At 42.5% G+C, this 24,159-nt stretch overlaps 1 protein-coding gene across 1 annotated transcript; it reads left to right on the top strand.

The window, feature by feature from the left end:
- Nucleotides 1-1,606: 1,606 nt before the first annotated feature.
- PHF24 (PHD finger protein 24) lies at nucleotides 1,607-12,103 on the top strand. The gene is made up of 7 exons (XM_027839614.1): nucleotides 1,607-1,984; nucleotides 2,571-2,756; nucleotides 7,414-7,492; nucleotides 7,959-8,164; nucleotides 8,683-8,843; nucleotides 9,143-9,244; nucleotides 11,523-12,103. Exons 1-7 carry the CDS (start codon nucleotides 1,607-1,609, stop codon nucleotides 11,617-11,619), a joined length of 1,209 nt encoding a protein of 402 aa, XP_027695415.1. The 3' UTR covers nucleotides 11,620-12,103.
- The last annotated feature ends 12,056 nt before the right edge of the window (nucleotides 12,104-24,159 follow it).

Raw genomic sequence — 24,159 nt, 5'->3', positions numbered from 1 at the left:
ATCTTTAAAGAATTTTTAAATTGTGATTAAGGACATTTAGATGCTCAGAAGAGAGATGTTTCACGGGTTTTGTTTTTGGGTTTTTTAGGTATTCAGTTTCCAGAGATGTGAATCCCTTAAATGTATCCCTGAATTTGTTCCTAAATCTTTCTTCAACATATCCAGTCTACAAAAGTCAATGCTATTTATGCTCAGTAAATCTCTGTTAGCCAATTCTAAAAAGAAACAACTTGAAATTATCTATTTTAAAAACAGAATGCTTGAAAAAAATCTTTCTTCTTCTACTTGCCAAGATCCCAAATTCAGGAATCTGGGTTTCCTTGGTAACAACTGATAGCAGAGCAAACACTAAGGCAGAAATTTGCATCACTCTTGCGCAGGTGATGTCATCATCTGTTACTGGGGACAGCACAGAAACTTATGGTTTCTAGTCTCTAGTCCAACCATGTATGTGAAGAATTAACAGTTTCCAAGTGTTGGTTGAAACAGTTAAGGCAATGCAAAAAAAGATCTGGCTGCCATTTGGTTATATTCAACAGCTTATGATGGATCAAAGTTTGCAAAAAGCAAAGAAACTTAGAGACCAAGATTAAAATGAATTCCCACCTCCTTTTCCCTCATTTCTCTGTATCAAGCTGAATAGCCTCTCCTAGCTGGTATGGTAGAACATAATGCCGAGAAAGTGGCAGGATCAGTGGAGATATACAATGTAATGTCTTTTTTTTCCTTCCAAGTTAACATCATTAATACCATGGGAAAATGGTAGTTGTCAGGTTACTTCTTACCTTAAATCAACTAAATGAAACGAGTCCAAAAAATGGAAGCAACAGATAATGGGAGTGATAAGTTGACCAAGATGAGAAGTAACAAATAAGATGCGTTCATATCTGTGTATGCATGTATATGCATGCAAGAGGGATTGCAGGAAGGAATTAGAGATACAGCCACTGACTACAAGAAGTATTGGCTTGTACATGAGTGATCTTAAACTATGCCAGGGGTAGGACTGTACTTTGGATGAGAAGTAGGAGTGACATGTTACTGACTAATCCAAGAGTCCTCCTAAAGAAGGAGGAACCCATTTACTTTAGACACTCGAATACAGATATGTTAAAGATATCCACACCCTCACCCTAGTAGTTGTGAGGCTTTCTTTTGGTCAAATGGGCTCTGTGCCTAGAATTATGGAACTCTGAGGCAGAAACCAGGCCATTTCTGCCATAGAATTTTTCAGCTGGCAGAAATTGGATTTAAGTCCTGAGGTCTCTGCCAGTTTTAATAGAACAGAGCTCCTGGAACTCTGAACTAAGTTGGATTTAGGAGCAAGAACTTATGTCAGCCGAGAACCAACTTCAGTAACAGATGGCATGTGTCCCTTTCACTGATTGATGATCTCTTTTGGATACCACATTGAAACCCATTTGGCTGAGTGTAGCATTCTAATAGGATGGAAGGTTATTGAGAGCTTGGACTATGTCACTTTTATATTTGTAATCCCAGTGCCAGAGATAAAGTAGGTATATATAGTAGGTGCTTAGTAAATGCTTGTTGTTTCACTGTGCCTAGCCAGATGACCAGATGCCTCTGCTCTTTTGCTCATAGAATCATGGGAGTGTTGATGTCCAAACGGCAGACAGTGGAGCAGGTTCAGAAGGTGAGCCTGGCTGTGTCAGCTTTCAAGGATGGGCTACGGGATAGGCCTTCTCTCCGGCGTACAGGTGAATCAGCTGGTTCTCGGAGGGGCACCGTAGAGCACTCTGTCCAGGAAGTACAGGAGGAAGATGAGCCAGAGACAGTGGCCGCTGTCTCACAGGAAGAGAACACTGTCAACAAAGCAGCCTGGGAACGGCTAAGGGATGGCCGTGGGGTAGAACCTGAGGAGTTTGACCGTGCCAATCGCTTCACACCACCTGCCTTTATCCGACCTATTCGGGAACTAAATGATGACAAGCCACTTGATATCTGCTTGGAACCTAGAGAATCTGTAAGTTCTAGAGTGAGGCAGTAGAACTACAGGGGAAGGGGGAGAATGAGCAATATATGAGTTTACAGAGTAAATGGTAGGCTGCCTGGAGATCAGATAGCAGGACTGTGAGCCCTGGGATGTGAATGAAAAAGCATTAAGAAAAAAAGATAAGATTCAACCAACAGATAGTCCTTAGTCCGAAACAAACTGATTTAGCTTTTTCTGTCTGAGTCCAGATATAACTGACCGAGCTTGTTCTCATTGTAGGAAAGTAGCTTGGCAGGGGGACATAGAGAGAAGGGTGAAACGGGGGAGCCACTGCATATCCATCTATCCCTTCTACCATATGATAGCATGTCAGCTGGAACAGTGTACCCCTCTTCTGGTTCAGAATACCAGAGTTTGTTGGCTGTCATCCCCAAGATAAGAGTTGCCTCTGTTGCCTTGACGCTGACTGATTTTGTCTGTATACCCAAAGTGTTCATTCTTTAATGGTCTGACCAAGAAATTTAGGTGTAAAAGTTAAGGCTTTGCTTAGATAGAAGTGGGGATCCTGTTTTGTGTTTTTGAACATCCCTTTTCTCCACTCCTACTTTCTCCTCAGGTTATCAATGATGAGATATGTGAGATTTGTGAGGTTTGGACTGCTGAGAGTCTCTTCCCATGTAGGATCTGCACTAGGGTTTTTCATGATGGCTGCCTGCGCCGCATGGGCTATCTGCAAGGAGACAGCACAGTGGAAGTGACCGAGATGGCTCACACTGAAACAGGCTGGAGCTGTTACTATTGTGTGAGTTTGGTGGGGTTGTGGTCAGTTAAAAAAAGTCAGATAAAGCCAGTCATTTTACAAGAGGCTATATCATATGGAATCCTTATAGTCAGTGGCCCTACACGCTTAGAGGAGATTCAAAGGATGTCTGAGAAGAAGAAGCGAGGATGTCTGTTTCCATGATACCTGTATCGTCTAGTTTCTGGAGCACAAATAAACCCAGAAGAAAGTTTGGTAGCACCAGTGATTTCTGTCATGGTTTTTAGTCATCATAAAGCCATATCCAAACACTAAATTTTATTCAGCTGGAAAGCCCGACAGAATCTCAACAATGTTACTTTCTATATGGAATAGCTTTCTTTCATAGGTGACCTTGTGACGAAAGGCCAGTGTCTGAGTCCTAGTCAGCAATATCCCCAATAAGTAGTCATCCAGACCTTAATGAGATTCAGCCCTACATCTCCCAAGGCAGCCATTTCCATTTTCAGATTGCTCTCATTGTTAGGAAGCTTTTCTTTACTTCAAGCCTACACTGTCTCTCTATACCTCGTTATTGCTCTACTCTCTGGGGCCAAGGAGAACAAATCTAGTTTCCCTTCCATGTGATAGTCCTTCATATACTTAAAGACAGTCATACTGTTTGGCTCCCATCCCACCCCCAAATCATCTCTTCTCCAGACTAAACATAATCACTTTCTTCATTCCATCTTCATGTAACATGTGAATGTATGTTACAATATATCACAGTTTTTCACTATCCTCATCACCTGGCTGTGGACACACTACCATTTTGTCATTCCTAAAATACAGTGCCTAGAACTAAACACCATACTCCATAGGTGTGCTTTGGAGGGCAAACTACAGCAGAATTCTTTCTTCCTTAGTCCATTAGGCTCTAACAGAAGGCCACATTAGTGTTCTGGGCCATCATGTGAGATTTTTACTCAGGTTGTATTTGCAGGCCACTAAAACTCTCAGATTTCTCTCAAATGAGCTGCTGTCCAGCCATGCCTCACCTACCTTAGACTTATGGAGTTGGTTGTTGTTACTGTTTTTCTTCTTCTTTTATTTATTTTTTTTGGTAAGGCAGTTGGGGTTAAGTGACTTGCCCAGAGTCACACAGCTAGTGAGTGTTATGTGTCTGAGGCCAGATTTGAACTCAAGTCCTTCTGACTCCAGGGCTGGTGCTCTATCCACTGCACCACCTAGCTGCCCCTTTGTTGTTGTTTTTTTTTTAATGGAGTATGAAAATTCGCATTTACTCCTTTAAATTTCATCTTATTAGATTTTGCCCTATATTCCAGCCTTTCAAGATCTTTTTGAAATTTGACTCTATCATCCAGAATATTATCTATAACTGTCCAGCTTTTGTCATCTGCAAATTTGGCAACCTTATCATTGTTGCCTTTATCTCAGTCATTAATAAAATTGTCAAACAGCACCAGACCAATGACAGATCCCTAGGGCACTCTATTGAAGACCTCCTTCTAAGTTAGCATCAGATTTCTAAAAGGTAACATTTTCTTCTTCTCATCCTTTCTGTATACATGCTCTTCCTCCAGACTGGAATGCTCCCACCACCCTCCTCTCAATCTGTCTGAATACTGCCCTTCCTTTGGAGTCCACCAGAAATCTTCTGTTGAATTCTTTCCTGGTTGTTTAAGTACACACTGAGCAACTCCCTTCACTCTATTGCATTTATTATCTGCAGTACTCATTTGTCATTTTACATAGTCCTGTATTGCTATTTAACTCATAGCATGTATAAGTATAAACTCCATAACAAAGACTATATCTTATATACCTTTGTTTCTTCCCCAGTGTTCAGCACAGTATCCTGCATATAATAGGAGCTCCATAAATACTTGATAATTAATTCATCATAAATAGCAATTAATAGGCTTACTCAGGCCCTTGATTGGGCATGGAACTACAGAGATTAGAGTTAATAGTTCATTAATTCAGCAAATTCCATTAAGAGCCTACTGTGTGCAAGGAACTCCTGATAGATTCCTCCCACTTTTTTAGATTTATAACAATGATAATAATAATAACTACCATTTATATAATGCTTTAAGGCTTGCAAAGAACTTCACATATCTTACCTCATTTGAAACTGAAGCTTGGCAAAAACCCATGGGAGACATGTGCAGTTAAAAGAGTAATTATTGGGATTTGGACTCCTAAGAATACTATTTCCCCAAAGCCAATAATAATAAATAACCCCTGCTATCTCTGTAGCACTTGGACTTCCACATGTATTAACTTGTTTTATCTTCACAGCAGCCCTATCAAGTAGACACGACAAATATTTTTATCCCCACTTTACAGATGAGGAAATAGACCCAGAGAAGTTAAGCAATGTACCTAAGAGCCCACGGCTAATAAGTGGCAGAGCTGGGAGAGAAGCCAGGGCTTATGACTCATCCTGAGTGCTCTTTCCACTGCACAATGCTGCCTCCTAAGGAGACTTACCTTGTAGCCCTCCACTGTCAGTGCTTTCCCAAACAATGGCTGTGTCTGTAGAGGCAGGTTATATGCTAATAAGTGCCAAATGCCAAAAATATGCCACTTTGCTTCACGTGTAAAGATGGCAGTGGTCGCTACCTCTTTTGCAAGAGTACCTGAAAAATTCTGATGTGTGAGCAAAAGGTTCTCCACATAATTTATACCCGTAAAGATTTTTTAGTTCAAAGTTTGTAGTAATTGTCATCACTTGTAAGGACCTTTTAGATTTGGCCAACTCGAATCCTGCATCTATACACGTTCCTTACCTCATTAGTCTTGACTGACACACACTAGTCTTGCTACTATTTTGTTGTTTTGTGGAAATTTAGGGGGGTTGTTTTTTTGGTCACAGTTTTAGAAGCTATTCTTCCATAAGGTCAAAAAAATATTCCTTGTGCTTCTTACTACAAATGACCATATGAATGTTTGAGTACTGTGTTATTACCAATAGACGTGTCACACCCTCCCTCCACTCTAAGCCTTACTCCCTAACCAAACTACTTCAGTCAAGGGACTCAGATCAACCCCGGAGCAAGAAGAATATATCTTAAGCAGTACCACACACACACATGATTCTCTGGCCGTGCTGTGGAAGACCTCTGACCAAGCCACATTACCCCAAAGCCATTCAGTACTAGGCTTATTAGACTATGTGGGCTCAGATTTCTAATTATGTCAACATTGATTTCATTCACTGTGAGCTTAGCAGTGTTCCAGTTTGACTGCCCTGCTCCCATATCTCTGGACTGGGCAGACCACTAAATCTAGTTAGACTGCTTTCTTCTGCAAGAATCTCAGTCCTGAGTGAGAACCAGGGCATAGGGAGAGGAAACATATCATTCCTCTGACTAGCCCCATATATTGCTCTTGCAGCAGAAACATTTTTGCTCTGAACTTTGGTCCCAAATTCATCAGTAGCCTGTTCTGTGATCCTGTGCATGCATTTGACATTTCTCAAGGTCCTTATTTCTGAAATAGGAATTACAGTGAATTAGAAATTGTAAGAACTCAGTACCTGCTAAATCCCTTATTTTATTTATTTATTTTTGGTAAGGCAATTGGGGTTAACTGACTTGCTCAGAGTCCTACAGTTAGTGAGTGTTGTGTGACTGGTGGCAGATTTGAACTCAGGTCCTTATGACTCCAGTAAATACCTTATTTTAAAAGTGTTAAATGAATTCCTCATTTTAATTGAGGACAAAACTTCTCTTGACTCCCACTGAAGCTTAGATTCACATCTAGTACTTGATTCTAAATGGGTAAAGTTCACTATCATCATCATGGCACTTTAAGGTTTACTTTCTTTTATACTCATAACCATCCTGTGATGTAGGTAGAATACTTGTTATCCCTATTTTACTAATGAATAGATTTGATCTCAGAGAAAATAATTGACCTACCCAGAGCCATATAGGTAATAAGTTTCAGAGCTGGGATAACAACCGCTCTTGAAATGACCTGCCATTTCTACTGCTAGCACTTATTCATCTGAAGTTCCAGGGAGGGTATATTCGTAATTAACCTTCTGGGTAAGAGGCAGCTCCTGGTTTCTCCTCAACTAAACCCTACTTTTCCTCCAGATGTCAGCTACCATTCCTCCAAATCCTAACCTTTTTCCCTGGTGACATTTTTGCTGCAAGATTTTCTACTGCTGTAGGATTTCCTCTTATAATTAGGTTGAAGGTTTCCCCTTTCTACACTGAACCCCCATCTTCTGCCTCCACATTGAACTATGCATAAATTAACCACCACCATCACTCCAAGTGTCTGCAGGTTTTTGTCCCAGCATGATTTGGTACCTCATGAGACAGGTGGCTTTCTATCATCAGAAAGTTTTGCACCTGTTCCTCGATGGCATTTCTAGGCAAAATGTAGCCCTCAACCAAAGTATCTTTGGAAATTAAAGAAACAAGTCAGCATGCCAGAACATTATTAACAATTTTATGACACCTCATTTGCCTAGTTATACAGCTCTCTGTCATTTACTCCTCTAAGTACTGCAGGGGAATGATTTCGGGTGATCCAAGCAGTCAAGAGTAGAGCTAAGATTAAAACTCCCAACCAACCTTTAATCTTTTTTTCTTTCTTGCCTTTGGAGCCATAATGCCTCTGCAGCCCCTGCTAGTACTAGTGCTGTTAACTTGATCTGCAGCTCTTTCCTTTTCCTTAGAACAACCTCAACCTGCTTCTTACAGAAGAAGAGATGTACAGCCTCATGGAGAACTTCCAACAGTGCAAAATTATTCCTGGTGAGGACTGCCAAGTGGCTTCCAGAGGTTGGGAAGGACACTGGACAGGTTCTCCCAGAAGTAAAGCCATGGTTGTATAACTTAGCTAGCCCTCCTACTACTTTTATAATTGAAGTATAGTGGGGTTTCCTGTCATATCAGGAAAATAACCTGTGGTCTTTTGGGGGATAGTAGGGAACAGATAAGTTTTTTTCAGAGGTCCCTGCAAGTCTATGAATTTCCTTTTTGAATTTCTTGGCCCCCAAATAAGTGGCTTCTCCAAACACCTCCAGACCTGAGGGTTAGTATTACTTGATGGAAAAGAGAGAGACTTGTAAGTGGTTGCAGCCAGTGTATAGGACCAAAGGATAATGTTTAGAAGGGAGGGGCAGGGGGTGCCAGTTGAGGATAGATGATGAGCTAGGTCTAGAACTTGGTAAGTGTGTACAAGGAATTAGTGACCCTCAAGGCATTTTTCTCCTTACAGATTGTTCCTTGACACTGGAGGACTTCCTGCGCTACCACCATCAGGCAGCAAGGCGAGGAGGAAGTGAAAGGGCACTGAGTGAAGAGCAGGAAGAGAGGGCAGTTCAACAATTTGCTGCCCTTGACCCTGAGCGCAGGGGCCATGTTGAGTGGCCTGACTTCTTGTCGCATGAGTCCCTCCAACTACTACAGAAACTCCGTCCACAGGTGTGGCAGGGGTGGCTGACCCTGGGACATTAGATGGAAAAGGGGATTGGGAAATTGGAGGTTAAGGAGGCAAGAAAGCAATAGTTCTTGAACTATTTGTGGCAATGACTTGAGAGAAACAAGAACATAAGAATCATCAGGAGTGAAGATGGGATTTAGGGCTTTTTCTAGTGACTAATATAACCAAGTATCCAGTGTACCCTAATTAGATAGGGCAAAGGAATCGAGGTAGTGAGATCATGGAGGCTAATTTACTTTTGGTTACACTAAAAACCTCAAGACTCCAAAATATATAGAACCTGGAGACCTTAGGATTGTAGGATTTATAGCTGGAAAGGCCTTAGATGTCATCTAGGCCAACCACCTCATTTTACAGGTGAGGAATCTGAGACCCAGATTGCTTAGGACTTGTTCAAGGTCATACAGATCATAAGTACCAAAGGTGAGATTTGGAAAGCCCTACTGTCAGCAGAAAGTGTCTATAGTACTCTTTGATTCCCATATCCTTCTTCCTTAAGAACTCTCTATTAAGGTTACTGACAGTTAAGGAGCGAGAACAGGCTCGAACAGCCTTCCTAGCCCGAGGCGTTGGGGGTTATATCAGTGAGACTGAATGCCATCGTGCCCAACACACCTGGTTCCGAAAACGACCCTTGGAGGCATCATCTTGCAACGTTAGGTATGCTTTATCTTCATTCTTACTTTCCCTCTCAAAATCCACTTCCCAGAATCTCTTCTGATATCCCAGTAATTGCCTTATCATTTGTAACCAATCCAGGAAAGCACCTCAGCTCCTTTACTACTGTTTGCCACCATCCCACAAATACAAAGAATAGAATGATTCCTAGAGTCCAGGGCAGTCATTGCTAAGAGCTCCCAGAAGGCAAAGGATAATATACATCAACTCATAGGGGCTCTGGGATAGGACCAAACCCCTTGATCTTGTCCATCCCAACCACATGTCCCTGTGCCACACAGTATCAGCCATGTGGGACCCATGTCAGAAAACAGCCCGGCCAGCCACAGCAGTGCCAAGAGCCCAGAGAAACCTTTGCAGACAGCTGAACAGGAGGAACCCAGGTGAGATATCCCCAAAGGTGTCACCCCATCCTTGACAAGAGCCATCATTTCTACATTCCACAGAGTACCGTCATTTCCATTGATTGACCTTAGTCCTTCACATATGAGATGGCCAAGAAGAAAACCTGCTCCCCAGAAATTGAGTTCTTGACAAACTTGTGAGGTCTCTTGGGGTATTGTTACAATTAGAGCATACTCTGTACCAGGCTCTGTACTAAGTGCTGGGACTACAAAAAGAGGCAAAAGACAATCTCTCCTTTTATGGGGGAGACAACGTGCAAACAAATATATACAAATCCAGCTATATAAAGAAGAAATAGGAAATAACAAAGGCAAGGCACTAGAATTAAGAGGGGTTGGGGAAGGCTTCCAGTAAAAGATGGAATTTTAGTTGTGACTTAAAGGAAGCCAGAGAAGTCAGAGGGCAGAGATGAGATGGAAGAATATTCCAGGCATGGGAACAGCAGAGAAAATACTTAGAGCCAAGAGAAGAGGGTCTTTTTCATGGAACAGCCAGGAGTCTAGTGTCGCTGGATCAAAGTACTTAGGTGGGGAAGAGGGGTGGGTAAGGTATAAGAAGACTGGAAAGGTAAGGGGAGCTAGGTTTTGATGGTTTTTGAATGCCAAAGAGAGCATTTTGTGTTTGTTACTGAAGGCAATAGGGAGCCACTGGAGTTTGAGTGACATGGTAGGGGAGGTGATATAATCAGACTTGAGCTTTGGGAAAATCATGTAGTCACTGGGAGAATGGATTAGAGTGGAAAGTACTTGAGTCAAATAGCCCCACCAGCAGGTTATTGTAGGCATGAGGTGATAAGGGCCTGCACCAGAGTGGTGGCAGTGTCAGAGAAGGGGCCATATTTGAGAGATGTTACGTGGGAAATCCACAGGCCTTGGAAACAGACTGGACATGGGGGATAAGAGAGAGTGAGAAGTCCAGGATGACTCTTAGGTTGACAGCCTGGGAGGAGTGTTTCCCTCTACAGTAATAAAGAAGATTAGGAGGGAGGGTGTGGAGGAAAAATAGTGAGTTCCATTTTGGATTTGTTGAGTTTAACATCTCTACTAGACATTCAGTTTGAGTTGTCTGAAAAGTTGTTGGAAATGGGAGATTAGAAGTCCGTAGAAAATTTGGGCAGAACAGGTAGATTTGAGAATCATCAGCATGGAGATGGTAATGAAATCCATGAGAGCTGATGAGTTCACCAAATGAAGTAATATAGAGGGAGAAGAAAAGAGGGGACAGACCCTGAGGGACACCTGTGGTTAGAGGGCATGATCTGGAAGAGAATCAGGAGCAGTCATTTAAATAGGAGGACCAAGAGAGAGTAGTGTCCCAAAAACCTAGAGAAAAAAAATATCCAGAAGAAGAAGCTTCAGAGATGTCAAGGAGATTATTGGTAACTGGAAAAAAAGACGTTTTGGTGGAATGATAAGATCAGAAGCCAGATTATAAGAGGTTAAGAATGGAGTGAGAGGAGACACAGTTGGAGGCACCTGTTGTAGACAGCCTTTTCAAGGAGTTTAGCCACAAAGGGCAGAAGAAAAACAGGATGATAGCAGGGGTGGAAGGACCAAGTGAAGGTTTTTTTCAGGATAGAGGGAAACATGGACATGTTTGTAGGCGGTAGGGAATAAACCAGTAGACAGGTTGAACAAGAGAGGAGAAAATCTTTGAAGGAGATGGTTGAAGTGGGATCTCTTGAACAAGTAGAGGGGCTAGCCTTTGTAAGGAGGAAGGCCACTTCATGATGTGAGATGGGGTAAAGGAGGGGAGAGTGGCAGAAGGCACCAGACCAATAGGAGATGAGGAAGAGGGAGTTGATGGTAAATGCCCTCAATTTTTTCTGTAATATATAAGGTAAGATTCTCAGCCTTAGGGTGGGGAGAGAAGGAGCCATGGGAGGTTTGAGGAGGGATGAAAAGGTTTGGAAGAGCCACTGTGGAGAATGAGATAGTAAGTTGATAAGGGAGGTACAGCAGGATTGCCTAGCCACAGTGAGGGCTCAGGTGAGGTTGTGTGACATAAATTTGTAGTGGACTAGTAAGAATAGTTGTGTGATTTTCTCCATCTTTGTTCAACAGTTCACATGTAGGAGCAAAGGCAGCCAATGGTGGCATAGGGTTCTTGTCACAACTGTTAGCTCTTCACCCAGCTGTAGCCACTTCATTCATGGTCATCTAAGCTCACACCCCAGCCTATAGTAATTGAATTGTCTCATCCTATTTCAGTGTAATGAGACATGCTTCACCTTCTGTTTTCTCACTCACACTGTAGGTCTGTGGATTGGCCCACCTTCCTGAAGGAGAATGTCATCTACATCCTTGCTGCTCGCCCCAACAGTGCTGCCATTCACCTGAAACCCCTGGGGTAGAGTCTCTAGAAGTAGGAGTAGCCCCTGCCCAGCCATGGCTGGGGCAACGTGGGGTCACCTCCTTCCCCAGCCCCTGACACTGAAAAAGACTGGGAGAAGGGAGACCTCCAGCATCCTTGTTCCTAAGCTTTGCCACAGGGGATCTAGATGACGTCTCCTTTCATAGGAAGGGTAGCAAGTACTTTGCCTAAGGGAGAGGTTCTGGGAGAAGAGGCAATATTCGCTATACCCCTTAACAGCTCTGTCTCTAGCAAAAAAAAAAAAAAAAGATTCTCTCCCCCACTGTTCTTTCCTCATCTCAACCAGTGTCACTAATGGGATAACTCAAGATCCTTTATCCCTCTAAACTTGTAGAAGTTTGATTTCTAATTGGTTGAGAAGGGACCAAACTTCATTGATATCCTAGGTCATTATAGCTGAAAGAGACCTTGGTGGTCACTTAGTCCAACTCTGTCATTTTAAAGAGGTCCAGAGAAGTTTTGACTTGCCTAAGGTCACACAGTGAGTGCGTGGCAGAACCAGAAGTAAAAGCCAGGTCTCTTGACTCCTAGTCCTGTCCCTGTACAAAAACTCCCTAGATTTGTCCTGAGGCGAGGTGGCCGGGGCGGGGGATGCGTACTTCTTCCACAGTTAGCCAGACTTGATTTCTGATTGACCAGAAAGGACCATAGTCCCTTACATCCATAATTTTTTTGCTGAGGTAAAAGCAGCCCACCACACCTACCCTTTACTAACCTGTCAACTGCTGAGTAGAGACAGGAAAACAATGTCCTCCCCAGAATTCCAGTAACTTTGGCTGAAATAAATCTCATCCAAAGTTAGTTGAATTCTGATGAGCTTTGCAAATGAAACTGGTAACCTTAGATGAGGCTGTACCTAAGATGTCACTGTATTGGAAGTGAACAAAGTAGATTCCAGTTCTGGTTTCCTGGAACCAAAGGTCTGATTTGGTGGACAGTATAGAAAACTAGCCCCACTTGCATTTCAGAGGACCCTACTAGGTGTTATTCACATTCTGCTCTCTCAATCTCAACCAGTTCCTATAGACAAAGTAATTAATATCTCATCATTGTGGAGAATAAAGAAGTCTTCCTTAGCATCTCCAGGAAGGGAAAAGGAATTCTTCTAGATAATTAGTACCACAGGTGATCTTCCATACCACTTGTAGAATATGAAACATACTGGGAGAGAAGAGGTTTCAGAATTCAAAGAGGACTTGGGGCTACCCTGTCTTCTGAGTTACAAAGCTTTTTCTAGGGTTTGGGGGCTAATGGAGTAGGCAATGACTCAGAGAGAGGAAGGTAGCCCCACCTCTCACTCACAAAAGTCTTAGGATTGCCCTTCCCACATATTCCCATTAGGCTAGGTATTACCATTTTGTGACTTCTTTTCCCCTTCAGATCTACTCTAGATGTTATAATTTATCAGTATAGAACTGGGGTCAGCATGAGGAGCTACATAGTATGGATTGCCTGAATGTTTATCCCCCGGGGGTCCAGTGAGACAGAGGAAGGTGCGTGGTATGCATGTCTAGTACTCCTTTGACTTCAAGATCTGGCCTGGCTTAGGAAAGCTCCTGTGCATAGTCCTTAGTGAACTAAGGTACAGATAAGAACCACTGAAGACACTGTGGCTTGTCCCCATGCCCCAGCATTGTGCATGCTGGTCTTTAGGGAGAGGAATCTTCTTCATCTTCCCAAATTGCTCTCTATAGCTATTAAATAAGGAAACTCCAACTCTTATTCAATGCCTTAGTTTCTCTGCCTATAAAATTTGGAGAGGAATGAGCTCTGTCATATGAAAGTCAAGTTTTCCCTAGGAGAGGTTTCTTGGCAACCTCCTATCAATCAAATGGAGAAACAGGACCCAATGTTTTTGACGGACTTTGAGATCCTCAGCATCATTGACAATGAGCTGAGCTCAGAATTGAACAGGAGGAGGAGAATGGGCTGGATTGCCTTTGTGAAATTGCACAGTGCTTTTAATGACTCCAAATTTCTCATTAAAACAAAGGCTCATCTTTTTTAACATTCTTCTTCCAATGGTGTCTGTTGTATGGCTTCAAGTCATGGGATACCACAGTCTCTGAAGAATTATAATTACCCAAAAGGCAATAGAGTGGCATAGGGTGGGTGTGAGTAGAGTGCAACATGTAAGCAACCAAGAAAAACAGTATAATAAAGGATATCATCAGATGTATAATTAGAAAAGAAGATGGATTTGTCATGACCACTACAAAGACAAGAACTCAGTTGGCATCCATGCAGTATCAAAAGAACGAGAAGTCCTCCAGCACATTGGGTGGACCCCTTGTAGAGGATTTATGGGAAAATATGGATGAGAAGTGCACAATATTAGAGGGCATGAATAGGTTTCTACCTGAATTATTGGAGAGAGTATCCACATTGATAAGATCACAGATCCAGTGAAATACTGAGATTCTCAAAGGAATGTCACAGTACATGCAATGAAGTCGTGGAAATTTGTGGTCCACAAAACTAAGGAATCCACTTGAAGAAATAATGAAAGTTGTTTGAGTATTTAAACCTGAATTCAACCCAAGATCAGAGTGGGACCACTTTTATGGTTCTGAGAGTTTCACAAGCTGTAGCTACTTGCAAAGTTTCTTCTACTGTGCTCAAAATATTGACTGATGCTAGAGGTTATGGTCATTCTCACCAAAAAAGGAAAAAGAAAGTAAGCCACCTTTTCTCACTCATTCATGATGGCATCAAGGACGTTGCATTCCATCATAAGTTCTTGTCCCAAGAAGCACTTGTACTCTCTCACTGCATGTCAAGTCAGAGGCCTAGGTGATCCCTTGAGAACAGTTTTCTTGAAGATCTGGCTTCCACAGGGTAAATCCAGGAGGCACACACTTTATGCTTCAAGAAATTAAGGGATCTCATGTTCTGCACTCAAGCAACTTAATGGCCTTCATTAACTACCAGGATTATGATTCTAGGCTCTTGTTCATTTATCCTGCTTAGATGAAAATTGATGCCAAAAAAAGTTGCTCCCTGGTCACAGTCCTATGTCTTCAGTATGTGAGAAACACTCTGTGAGACAGGTTTTGCGAGGTAGGCACATCCTGGGGCCATCCAAGCAGAACTAGTTATTTGGTGTACTGAACTGTTGCTCCTTTCACTTGGTGCTCAGGTGAGGCTTAGGTGAGTTCCTCTTCCCCTTCTCAAGGGAAATATGGGAAGGCATTAATTCTTTTCCCTCTAAGTAGGGGGGTTGAGGCACAGAAGAATATCATAGAAGTGGATCTTTATTTGGGAACCAGATTCCCTATATTGGAAGGAAACTTGAAATGTCCATCCTTCTTGCCTCTAGGCAGGACTAGACGGTGGATAGCTCTCCCATTTTTCAAAAACACATGTCATTAGCTAGTGAGGGAGATTCCAAAGTAATTACCTTAATAATCCAGTGTTCAAGATCCTTGGTCATAAATTCTCCTCAGCCTAAGTCCTGTGTTCTGCAATTTGTTTCTTCCTGGTGTCTCACTGGGGAGTTGTATAATAAACTGTCCCTTTCCTTCTGTAAAAATTCTTGTAATATTCAAACACCCCAATATATTCTTAACAAAATAATCCCCATTTAATTTAACTTTTCCGCCTAGGTCATCCTAAGACCTTTCAGTTATGATATTAGTCTAAATTCTCTCAAGACTCAACATAGATATCCTCCCCTAGTAAAGGACCTCACTTTCTTCTCATTGACTTCAGCAATAAGATCCTAATGCCTCTCTCCCCACCTTTTTCCTTCTCCTGAGGGGAGGCATTTACTATACATCAAATATCTTTGGAGAAGACTACTTATCCTAAAATTGCTCATCACCCATCAGGCTGCCTCTTTAAAACCAGATTAAAATTGTGCAGTCCCCTTCCACTACGTTGTATGGGAAGGTAAAGGATGAGGTAGAAGAATGCATGCCACAAAGAAGCAACTGCTGCCACTCACAGTGAGGACTGCACTTTTGAGCCATTCCTCTTTCCCCTGTGGCCTTCTTGCCTGCCTGTTTTCCTTTAACATTGAGGAACAGGTTCCAGATAATTATCTAGACACACTTAAAGCTAATCCTGGGTTCTTGAGTAGTATAAAGGAGAAAGAGGCCTCATCCCCTAGACACCGAAATCACTCTCAAGGGTTCATCTCTATTTTGATTCCAGCTCCACACAAAAGTATTTTGCCAGTGGGAATGATAAGCACACACACAAATACACTGCCTTCTCCCCCTACCCAATGTCACTGTGACTGAAGGTGGTGAATGATTTCTGTTCAAATCTACTTGTCTTGCTAAGCTCCTGATATCCAAGCTTTGAGGGCATCTGAATGGAATGGCAAAAGGCCTAGAACCTTTTATCCTTTGTAGGAGTGACCACTATGAAACCCTTCTCACCCTAAGCCCTTGCTTTTTTTATAACTGGAAGCACAGCACAGTCTGTACTGCCTACTGGGATGTACCACCTTAGAAAAGGAGGTCTTACTTGGGAAAGCCCTGGAATCTCCAGTCAGACCTGTTATGATCATCCCAGCACCAGTGTGAATGAACTGGGATGTCGGAACATTAGCCAGCAAGGAGAGATGGAAGCTTAGTAGGAATTGACTAGGAAAGCAACAGGCACTAGGAGTCCCCTCCATCCTCAGGCAGAAGCACCATAGCAGGTGGCTCAGGAATGCTAAGGCTTTCTCCACCCAGAATTCTTAGTGGGGGACTGTGACCCTGCAAAACCAAAGTGTGCTCTTCAGCTGGTGGCTTGTAATGTCAAGTGTGCAGATACTGCAGTTAAGAGGCTGAGCAGCCCTGACTCTAGAATTTCAGGAGACACCGTCAGCCAGCATGAAGCCACAGCCAGAGCCACTTGCTGCCTGGCTTACAGTTGAATCAATCAGCTGCTGCCTTTTGCACGCCATTTACTGTGTAATCACTTAGGATCTCGGAGCTTCTGGGGAATAAGTACGTTATTGTGTGCTTGCTGCAGCTCAGTGAACTGAGAGTTTCTCATCATCAGACTGTTCATGACAGTTCAGCCCCTCAGGAACAGTGTCCTACATTTGATCCAGCCATACCATTATCATTCTTTTCCCCCCAGTAGCCCTTGGATTGAACCATGGTTTTTAAAGAAAGAAAAATGAAGACCAGAGTCATTCCCTCTGTGCCATATTTCTTTCATGATCCAGTGTGGCCGAATAATGTCATTCTCCCCCTGTACTTTTTGAAGTGGGTCCTATTGTCTGATCCAGGTATATATTACTGTTTCATATTGGGGGATGTATGCTCCAACCTGGTAAGGAGTGTGTGTAGGGAGTTGGAACTGGCCTTAAGTGGTCACTTACCACCACAGCTCTCTAAAGTTCTATAACCCTTGGCATTGGGTTGCCATACCCTTTCACAAATAATAGCAGTGGGGCACAGAAAACAAAAGGAACTTTTCAAGATTCCTAAAGCAAAGATATGGTTGAGGATAGAACTGAGGTGTCCTGGGTCCCAGTTATGGGAGCTTGGCCACAATGCCTGAAGAGGTATTATCCTTGTGTCTCCTCTGATCCTTTTCTGAATAACACTGAAGACATATTCTAGGAGTACTTGGGCAGCAATGGGTTCCACTTATCCCTTCTTCCTCCACATTCTCACTGTTAGGAGATGGCATGCCCTTTTTAAAAGAATCTGCCCCAAGCCCTGTACCTGCCTTTCTGCAAACTAACTTGGACATTGAGGGGTAAGATCCCCAACTTCTGTTTTTCCTTTGACTATAGTTGCATGTTTCTTCTACCCATGCCCAGCCCTTGTGGGCAATGCAGCCAAATGGAGCTGGTACTCCCAAAGTCTGGGCACACACAGGATATCCTAATAAAGAAATCTTGACACTACTCCTCCATGTGTGGTGTTTATGGGAAGGTGTGAGTGTGGTAATTCCAGGACCAGCTAAAAAGACCTGAACTCAAGTACTCCTTGTCAAGGATTAGGCAGTGTGTAAGTTTGCCAGACGTGCCACAGGTCCCATGTCTGTGCCATAGATCATGGTTCTCAGGACCTTGGCCTACACTCGTCCCTTTGAGTTGGGGGTGGTAAAGCAATAGTCCTCAGAAAGTCACTGAAGAGGAAGCTTAAGGAGCACTGGGCCTTCCCAAGGGGATCACAGAGCCTGACTTAGGTCCAGGACATTTCTGGGCTTAATCTTCCTGGGAACTAAGCAGGAGCAAGACTCTTAAGGGCTAGAAAGGGAAAATGGAATTTCCATTAGAAGTGGTCTAGCCACCCTGTCTACACACACACACACACACACACACACACACACACACACACATCCTAATAACCTGGAATCGCAAAGGCTGGACTTTTCTCCAAGTTGGAAGGATGGAACAGAGCACACAAAGGTCCTAAATTAACCTCACAGATTTTTTATTCTCAGAGTTCTCATTCTGTGCTCTTTGAATCTGGTCAAGCAATCTCCATCTCTGATCATCCATAGACCCACACTGCTACTTAGTTACCTTTTAAACTTTTCCTGAGTAAGGCAATAAGGTGGAGACTCTCTCTCTCTCTCTCTCTTTCTCTCTCTCTCTCTCTCTCTCTCTCTGAGCTTTAGCCTGAGTGGGGTTTGTGCTCTCCTAGCTTTTCAGACCTAGCTGGATCCTCAAGCCCATACCCCAAACCTCATCCCACTACATCCTGTCTAGGTAACTTCTATCCTGAATTTGGTTTTATAAGAGAAGGCCTAAGGCTTAAAATGAAACACTTCGGGGCAGGGGCATAGTTCGATAGGCAATAAGGGAAGAGAGATTCAGGACAAAGGATATGACTAGATTTCTGTTGCCAGAGGGGGTACATACAACTGATTCTCAGTTACTCAGAAAAATCAAATGCCAGAGCCTCAGTCCTTCAGATCATGGTAAGCAAAGGAAGTGGATCAGGAATAATATTTCAGAAAGGCCATCCCCATGGATTTGGCAAAAAACTGTCCTCTGCTTCACACCTAGTTGATGTGTCTTGAGCTCCCATTTTCACAACAGGGTAGCTTCTTGAGGCACCCAAAGACCACAAGTTTTATAGGAAGGGTCTTGGTTCTTCCTTAGCTGTGTATGATTGATTTTTCTTCTCTGATGTCACAGTAAACGAGACACTAGGAATTGGTTCTAGAATCATATAGGGAAAGCAAGAATAGGAGATAAAATTTACTAGAAAAGATGGGCATCCAGAGCAGAGGCAACATATTGCAGGTGAGTCTTATGTGTCTCAGGCCAGAAAAGGTTTTGTTTTTTTTTAATTTACTACACCTCTTCATTGCAAAAGAAGGGATCAGGTTAAAGGGCCACTGTCCCAAACTCATCGATGGGATCAATAGCATTTAATAGAGCTGTTTGACACTTCTATCCCCAACCAAAACAAAACACAAAAATGGATTTTTGTTTACATTAACAATCAGAACAATAGATTTTCTTCCTACCAGCTGATTGTCTGCTTTTGAAAGTCCCAATGGGAGGTAGAGCCAAGATGGCAGAATAAAAGCAGAGACTCACATGAGCTCTACCCCAAACCCCTCCAAATACTTTTAAATAATGACTCTAAACAAATTCTAGAGCAGTAGAACCCACAAAAAGATAGAGTGAAACATTTTTCCAGCCCAAGACAACTTAGAAAGGGGGCAGGAAGGGTCTGCTGCACCAGGGTGATAGAGGAGTGCAGGCCATGCTAGTGCAGACCTGGCCCCAGCAATCCAGGAGCAAGCCTCAGGGGTGACTGAATCAGTGGCAATTTCCAGACCTCTCAGCCCACAGTCACCAAACACAACTCAGAAGGCAAGCAGAAAAGGTCTGTCGCACCTGGGTGAGAGTGGAGCACAGTCCAGTGCAGGCCCACACCAGCACAGCCACAGCACCAGCAATCCAGCAGCAGGCCTTAGGAGCCACTGAATCAGTAGTGGCAGTGGCTGCTTCTAGAGCTCTCAGTTCACAGATGGTAAGGGAGGTCAAACAACTGGTCAGAAGGAGATTACAGGGGTCTCTTTGCTGGCACTGGATCAGGACTCTGTTGCTTTGTCCATACTCACATCTGGATGGCAGTCCAGGGCAAGGAGGAGCACAGGCACACCACAGTTTGTGGCCACAGTGGAGCAAGGACTTTCCTCAAAGTTCCAGGGCAGAAAAGAATGCTTGTGTTTGCTCACAGACCAAAACACAGACTAGGAAAGTAGTGAACACATCTCCTTAGATCATACGACCTTGGAAGAACTGAAAACTTACAGCTCCCTAGATGTATCTCTGAAAACAGCTGCACAAAACCCCTTAAGTGTGGGACAGTGCTTTTTCCACCCTGGAAGCAAAGCCCTCCTTTAACAAAGAGTTAAAAGTCAAGTAATAGGACTAATGGGAGATATGCTTAATATGAATGTATAAATAGAACCTATATCAGACTGCATGCTATCTTGGGAAGGGGGGAGGAGAGGGAGGAGGAGAAATTAAAAACTCAAAATCTTATGGAAATGAATGTTGAAAACTAAAAATAAATTAATTATTTTTTTTGAGTCAAGTAATAGGCTGGGAAAATGAGCAAACAGCAGAAAAAATTCTGACTGTAGAAAGTTACCATGGGATCAAAACATACACTCAGAAGAAGATAACAAAGTCAAAGCTCCTACATCCAAAGCCTTCAAGAAAAATGTAAATTGGTCTCAAGCCATGGAAGACCTCAAAAAGGATTTTGAAAATCAGGTAAGAGGGGTAGAGGAAAAATTGAGAAGAGAAATAAGAGTGATGCAAGAAAATCACAAAAAAAAAATTAGTCAACAGTTTGGTGAAGGAGACACACACATACACACACACACACACACACACACACACACACACACACAAATACTGAAGAAAATAATACCTTAGAAAACAGATTAGGCCAAATGGTAAAAGAGGTAAAAAAAAAAAAAAAAAAACAATGAGAAGAAGAATACCTTAAAAAAAATTGCCCAGGGACAGCTAGATGGTGCAGTGGATAGAGCTCCAGCCTTGGAGTCAGGAGGACCTGAATTCAAATACAGCCTCAGACACTTGACACTTACTAACTGTGTGACCCTGGGCAAGTCATTTAACCTCTAATGCCTCACCAAAAAAAGAAAAAGAAAAGAATTTCCCAAATGGAAAGAGGCACAAAAATTCACTGAAAAAAAAATAAAGTCCTTAAAAAGTAGAATTGGCCAAGTGGAAAAGGAGGTACAAAAGCTCACTGAAGAAAATAATTCCTTAAAAATTAGAATTGAGCAAGTGGAAGCTAATGACTTTATTAGAAATCAAGAAACAATAAAATAAAATGAAAAGAATGAAAAAATAGAAGATAATGTGAAATAGCTCACTGGAAAAACAACTAACCTGGAAAATAGATCCAGGAGAGATAATTTAAAAATGATTGGACTAGCTGAAATCCATGATAAAAAAAAAAAAGCCTAGACATCATCTTTCAAGAAATTATCAAGGAAAACTGCCCTGATATTCTAGAACCAGAGGGTAAAATATAAATGGAAAGAATCCACCAATCACCTACTGAAAGTGATGATGAAAACTCTCAGGAATATTGTAGACAAATTCCAAAGCTCCTAGTTCAAGGAGAAAATATTACAAGTAGCCAGAAAGAAACAATTCAAATATTGTGGGGCCCCAGTCAGGATAACACAAGATTTAGCAGCTTTTACTTTAAAGAATTGGAGGGCTTGGAATATATTCTGGTGGGCAAAGGAACCAGGATTACAACCAAGGATCACCTACCCAGCAAAAATGAGTATAATCCTTTGGGGGGAAATGGACATTCAATGAAATAGAGGACTTTCAAGTATTCTTGATGAAAAGACCAGAGCTGAATAGAAAATTTGATTTTCAAATACAAGACTCAAGAGAAACATAAAAAGGTAAATCATAAGGGATTTAATAAGGTTAAACTGTTTTTGTTCCTACATGGGAAGATGATCCTTGTAACATATAAGAATTTTCTCATTATTAGGGCAAATAAGAGTATATATTATACGGGCCGCACGCCGACCTTCTGCCAGTCGTGCGCCAGTACCCACTTCTCCTAAAAGAAGTACACTGCCAGAGTCTTACCCACTCCCGGGTCTTCGGTCCTCAGCCGGATCACCACACAGAGACAAGCCATCGGGAGGCACCAACACCAGAGCTTTATTCAGAGGCCAACACAGCAAACCATCATAGCAAGCCCAAGCAGCAAGGCCAGAGCAACAGGGCAGGAGCCAGGGGAGAGCGCACGTGTGTGATCTGACCACGCTTGTTCCTAAGTACCTACTTAGCCCCTCCTCCCCAGCCCGCTACTAGCCAATGATTGTAGGGTCAGATACCGGAAGGGGCTGTCTGAGTTTAGCACACCAAGGGGGAGGGAGTGACGTAGGAGGCTAGGATTGGATACAGGAAGGAGGCATCTGGGATTGACGCATAGACAAGAGTACGTGACCTAGGAAGTCAGACTCAGGAGGGGACTGGGTCAGTGCTGCACAAAGGGACCCGGAGGTCAGGAAGGTCACAAGAGGCATCTGGGGATGACGTTGCATATAGGGAGGGGACTAAGCAGAGGGAACTCAGTCCTCTGCCATCCCACTCCCACGTGGCACCGCCCCTTGCCTCAGGAGCTCAGGCTCGGCTACTTCCTTGCACCCAGCTTATCTCATAGCACTGCCCAATTGCCTCATGGCTTCTCCGAATCCAGCCCATCCCAGTACACACGACTCTGCCTACCACAGTCCCTGCCTCAACTTCTAAAATACCCATATCTTACCCTACCCTTGCCACAGTACCCGACCTGGCAGCTGCCAACATCAGACAGTCCCTCACAATATATAGACAGAGGGCACAGGTGTGAGTTGAATATAAAGGGATGATATCTAAAAAATAAAATTAAAGGGTGAGAGAGAGGAATGTACTGGGAGAAAGGGAAAGGGAGAGGTAGGATGGGATAAATTACCTTACATAAAAGAGGTAAAAAAAAAAAAAAAGCTTTTACAGTAGGGGGGAAGAGGGGAAGAGGGGGAGTGAGTGAGCCTTACTCTCATTAGAACTGGCTCAAAGAGGGAATACGATATACACTCAAGTGTGTATAGAAATCTATCTTACGCTACAGGAAATTAAGAGGGGAAGGGAATAAGAGAGGGGAGAGTGATAGAAGGAAGGGCAGATTGGGAGATGGAGTGGTCAGAAGCAAAACACTTGAGAAGGGACAGGGTGAAAGGAGAGAGAGTATAGAATAAACAGGGCAGGGGAAATAGAATGGAGGGAATTACAGTTAGCAACAGTAACTGGGGAAAAAAATTTAAGCAAGTTTCTATGATAAAGGCCTCATTTCTCAAACACATAGAGTCAACTGAGTCAAATTTATAAAAATATGAGCCATTCCCCAATTGAAAAATGATCAAAAGACATAAACAGTTTCCAGATGAAATAATCAAAGCTATCTATAGCCATATGAAAAAATGCTCTGAATCACTATTGATTGGAGAAATGCAAATTAAAACATTTACTACCTCATATCTATTAGATTGGCCAACAGGACAGAAAAGAGAAATGACAAATGATGGAGGGGATATAGGAAAAATGAAAACATTAATGCACTGTTGGTGGAATTATGAACTGATTCAACCATTCTGTAGAGCAATTTGGAGCTGTGCCCAAGGGGCTATAGGGCCATGCATGCCCTTTGACCTGGCAGTATCATTGCTGGGTCTGTATCCCAAAAGAGATAAAGAACAAAAAGGAAAGGGACCTATATGTACAAAAATATTTATAACAGCTCTTTTCTGGGGGCAGGAAATTGGAAATTGGGGGGATGCCCATCAATTGAGGAATGGCTGAATAAATTGTGGTGTGTGATTGTGATGGAATGCTATTGTGCTGTGGGAAACAATGATCGAGATGCTCTTGGAGGAAACTGGAGAGACTTGCATGAGCTGATGCAAAGTGAAATGTACTATGTACAAAGTAACAGCAATATTCTAAGATTATCAGCTGTGAATGACTTAGCTAGTCTCAGCAATACAATGATCCAAGACAATTCTGAGGAACTTATGATGAAAAATGCTATCCATCCCCAGAGAGAGAACTGATGGTGTCTGAATACAGATTGAAGCAAACTTGTTTTACTTTATTTTTCTTGAGGGTTTTTTTTAGTCTGTGTTTTCTTTCACAACATGACTGTTATAGAAATGTTTTGCATGACTACACATATATAACCTACGTCAAATTGCTTGCCTTCTCAATGCCAGGGGGTTACGGGGGGGGGCAGTAAGAAGGGAAGAAGAGAGAGAATTTGGAATTCTCTTGGAATTCCAAATTCTTGGAATTTAAAAATGAATGTCAAAAGTTGTTTTTGCATGTAACTGGGGAAAAATAAAATATTAAATGAAAAAGTCATCTTCACTCTATTATTCCATTTTTTTTCTTAATCTTCAAAACAATCCATAGCCTACCTTTAGACCTTATTAAGCTCCTGAAACTACTCTCTCCAAAGTTACCAAAGATTTCTTAACTTCCAAATTTAATAGGCTT

The sequence above is a fragment of the Vombatus ursinus genome, unplaced genomic scaffold, assembly GCF_900497805.2.
Source record: "Vombatus ursinus unplaced genomic scaffold, bare-nosed wombat genome assembly UNPS02014832.1, whole genome shotgun sequence".
In the NCBI taxonomy this organism is placed as follows: domain Eukaryota; kingdom Metazoa; phylum Chordata; class Mammalia; order Diprotodontia; family Vombatidae; genus Vombatus; species Vombatus ursinus.
Note: the sequence above shows the minus strand (reverse complement) of the source record. Positions and strands in the feature narration are given on the sequence as shown.

Coding starts and splice junctions, on each gene's coding strand:
- PHF24 (XM_027839614.1), top strand. CDS start 1,607: ATGGGAGTGTTGATGTCCAAACGGCAGACAGTGGAGCAGGTTCAGAAG. Junction 2,757..7,413: donor GCTGGAGCTGTTACTATTGT/GTGAGTTTGGTG, acceptor CCTTTTCCTTAG/AACAACCTCAACCTGCTTCT. Junction 9,245..11,522: donor GCTGAACAGGAGGAACCCAG/GTGAGATATCCC, acceptor CTCACACTGTAG/GTCTGTGGATTGGCCCACCT.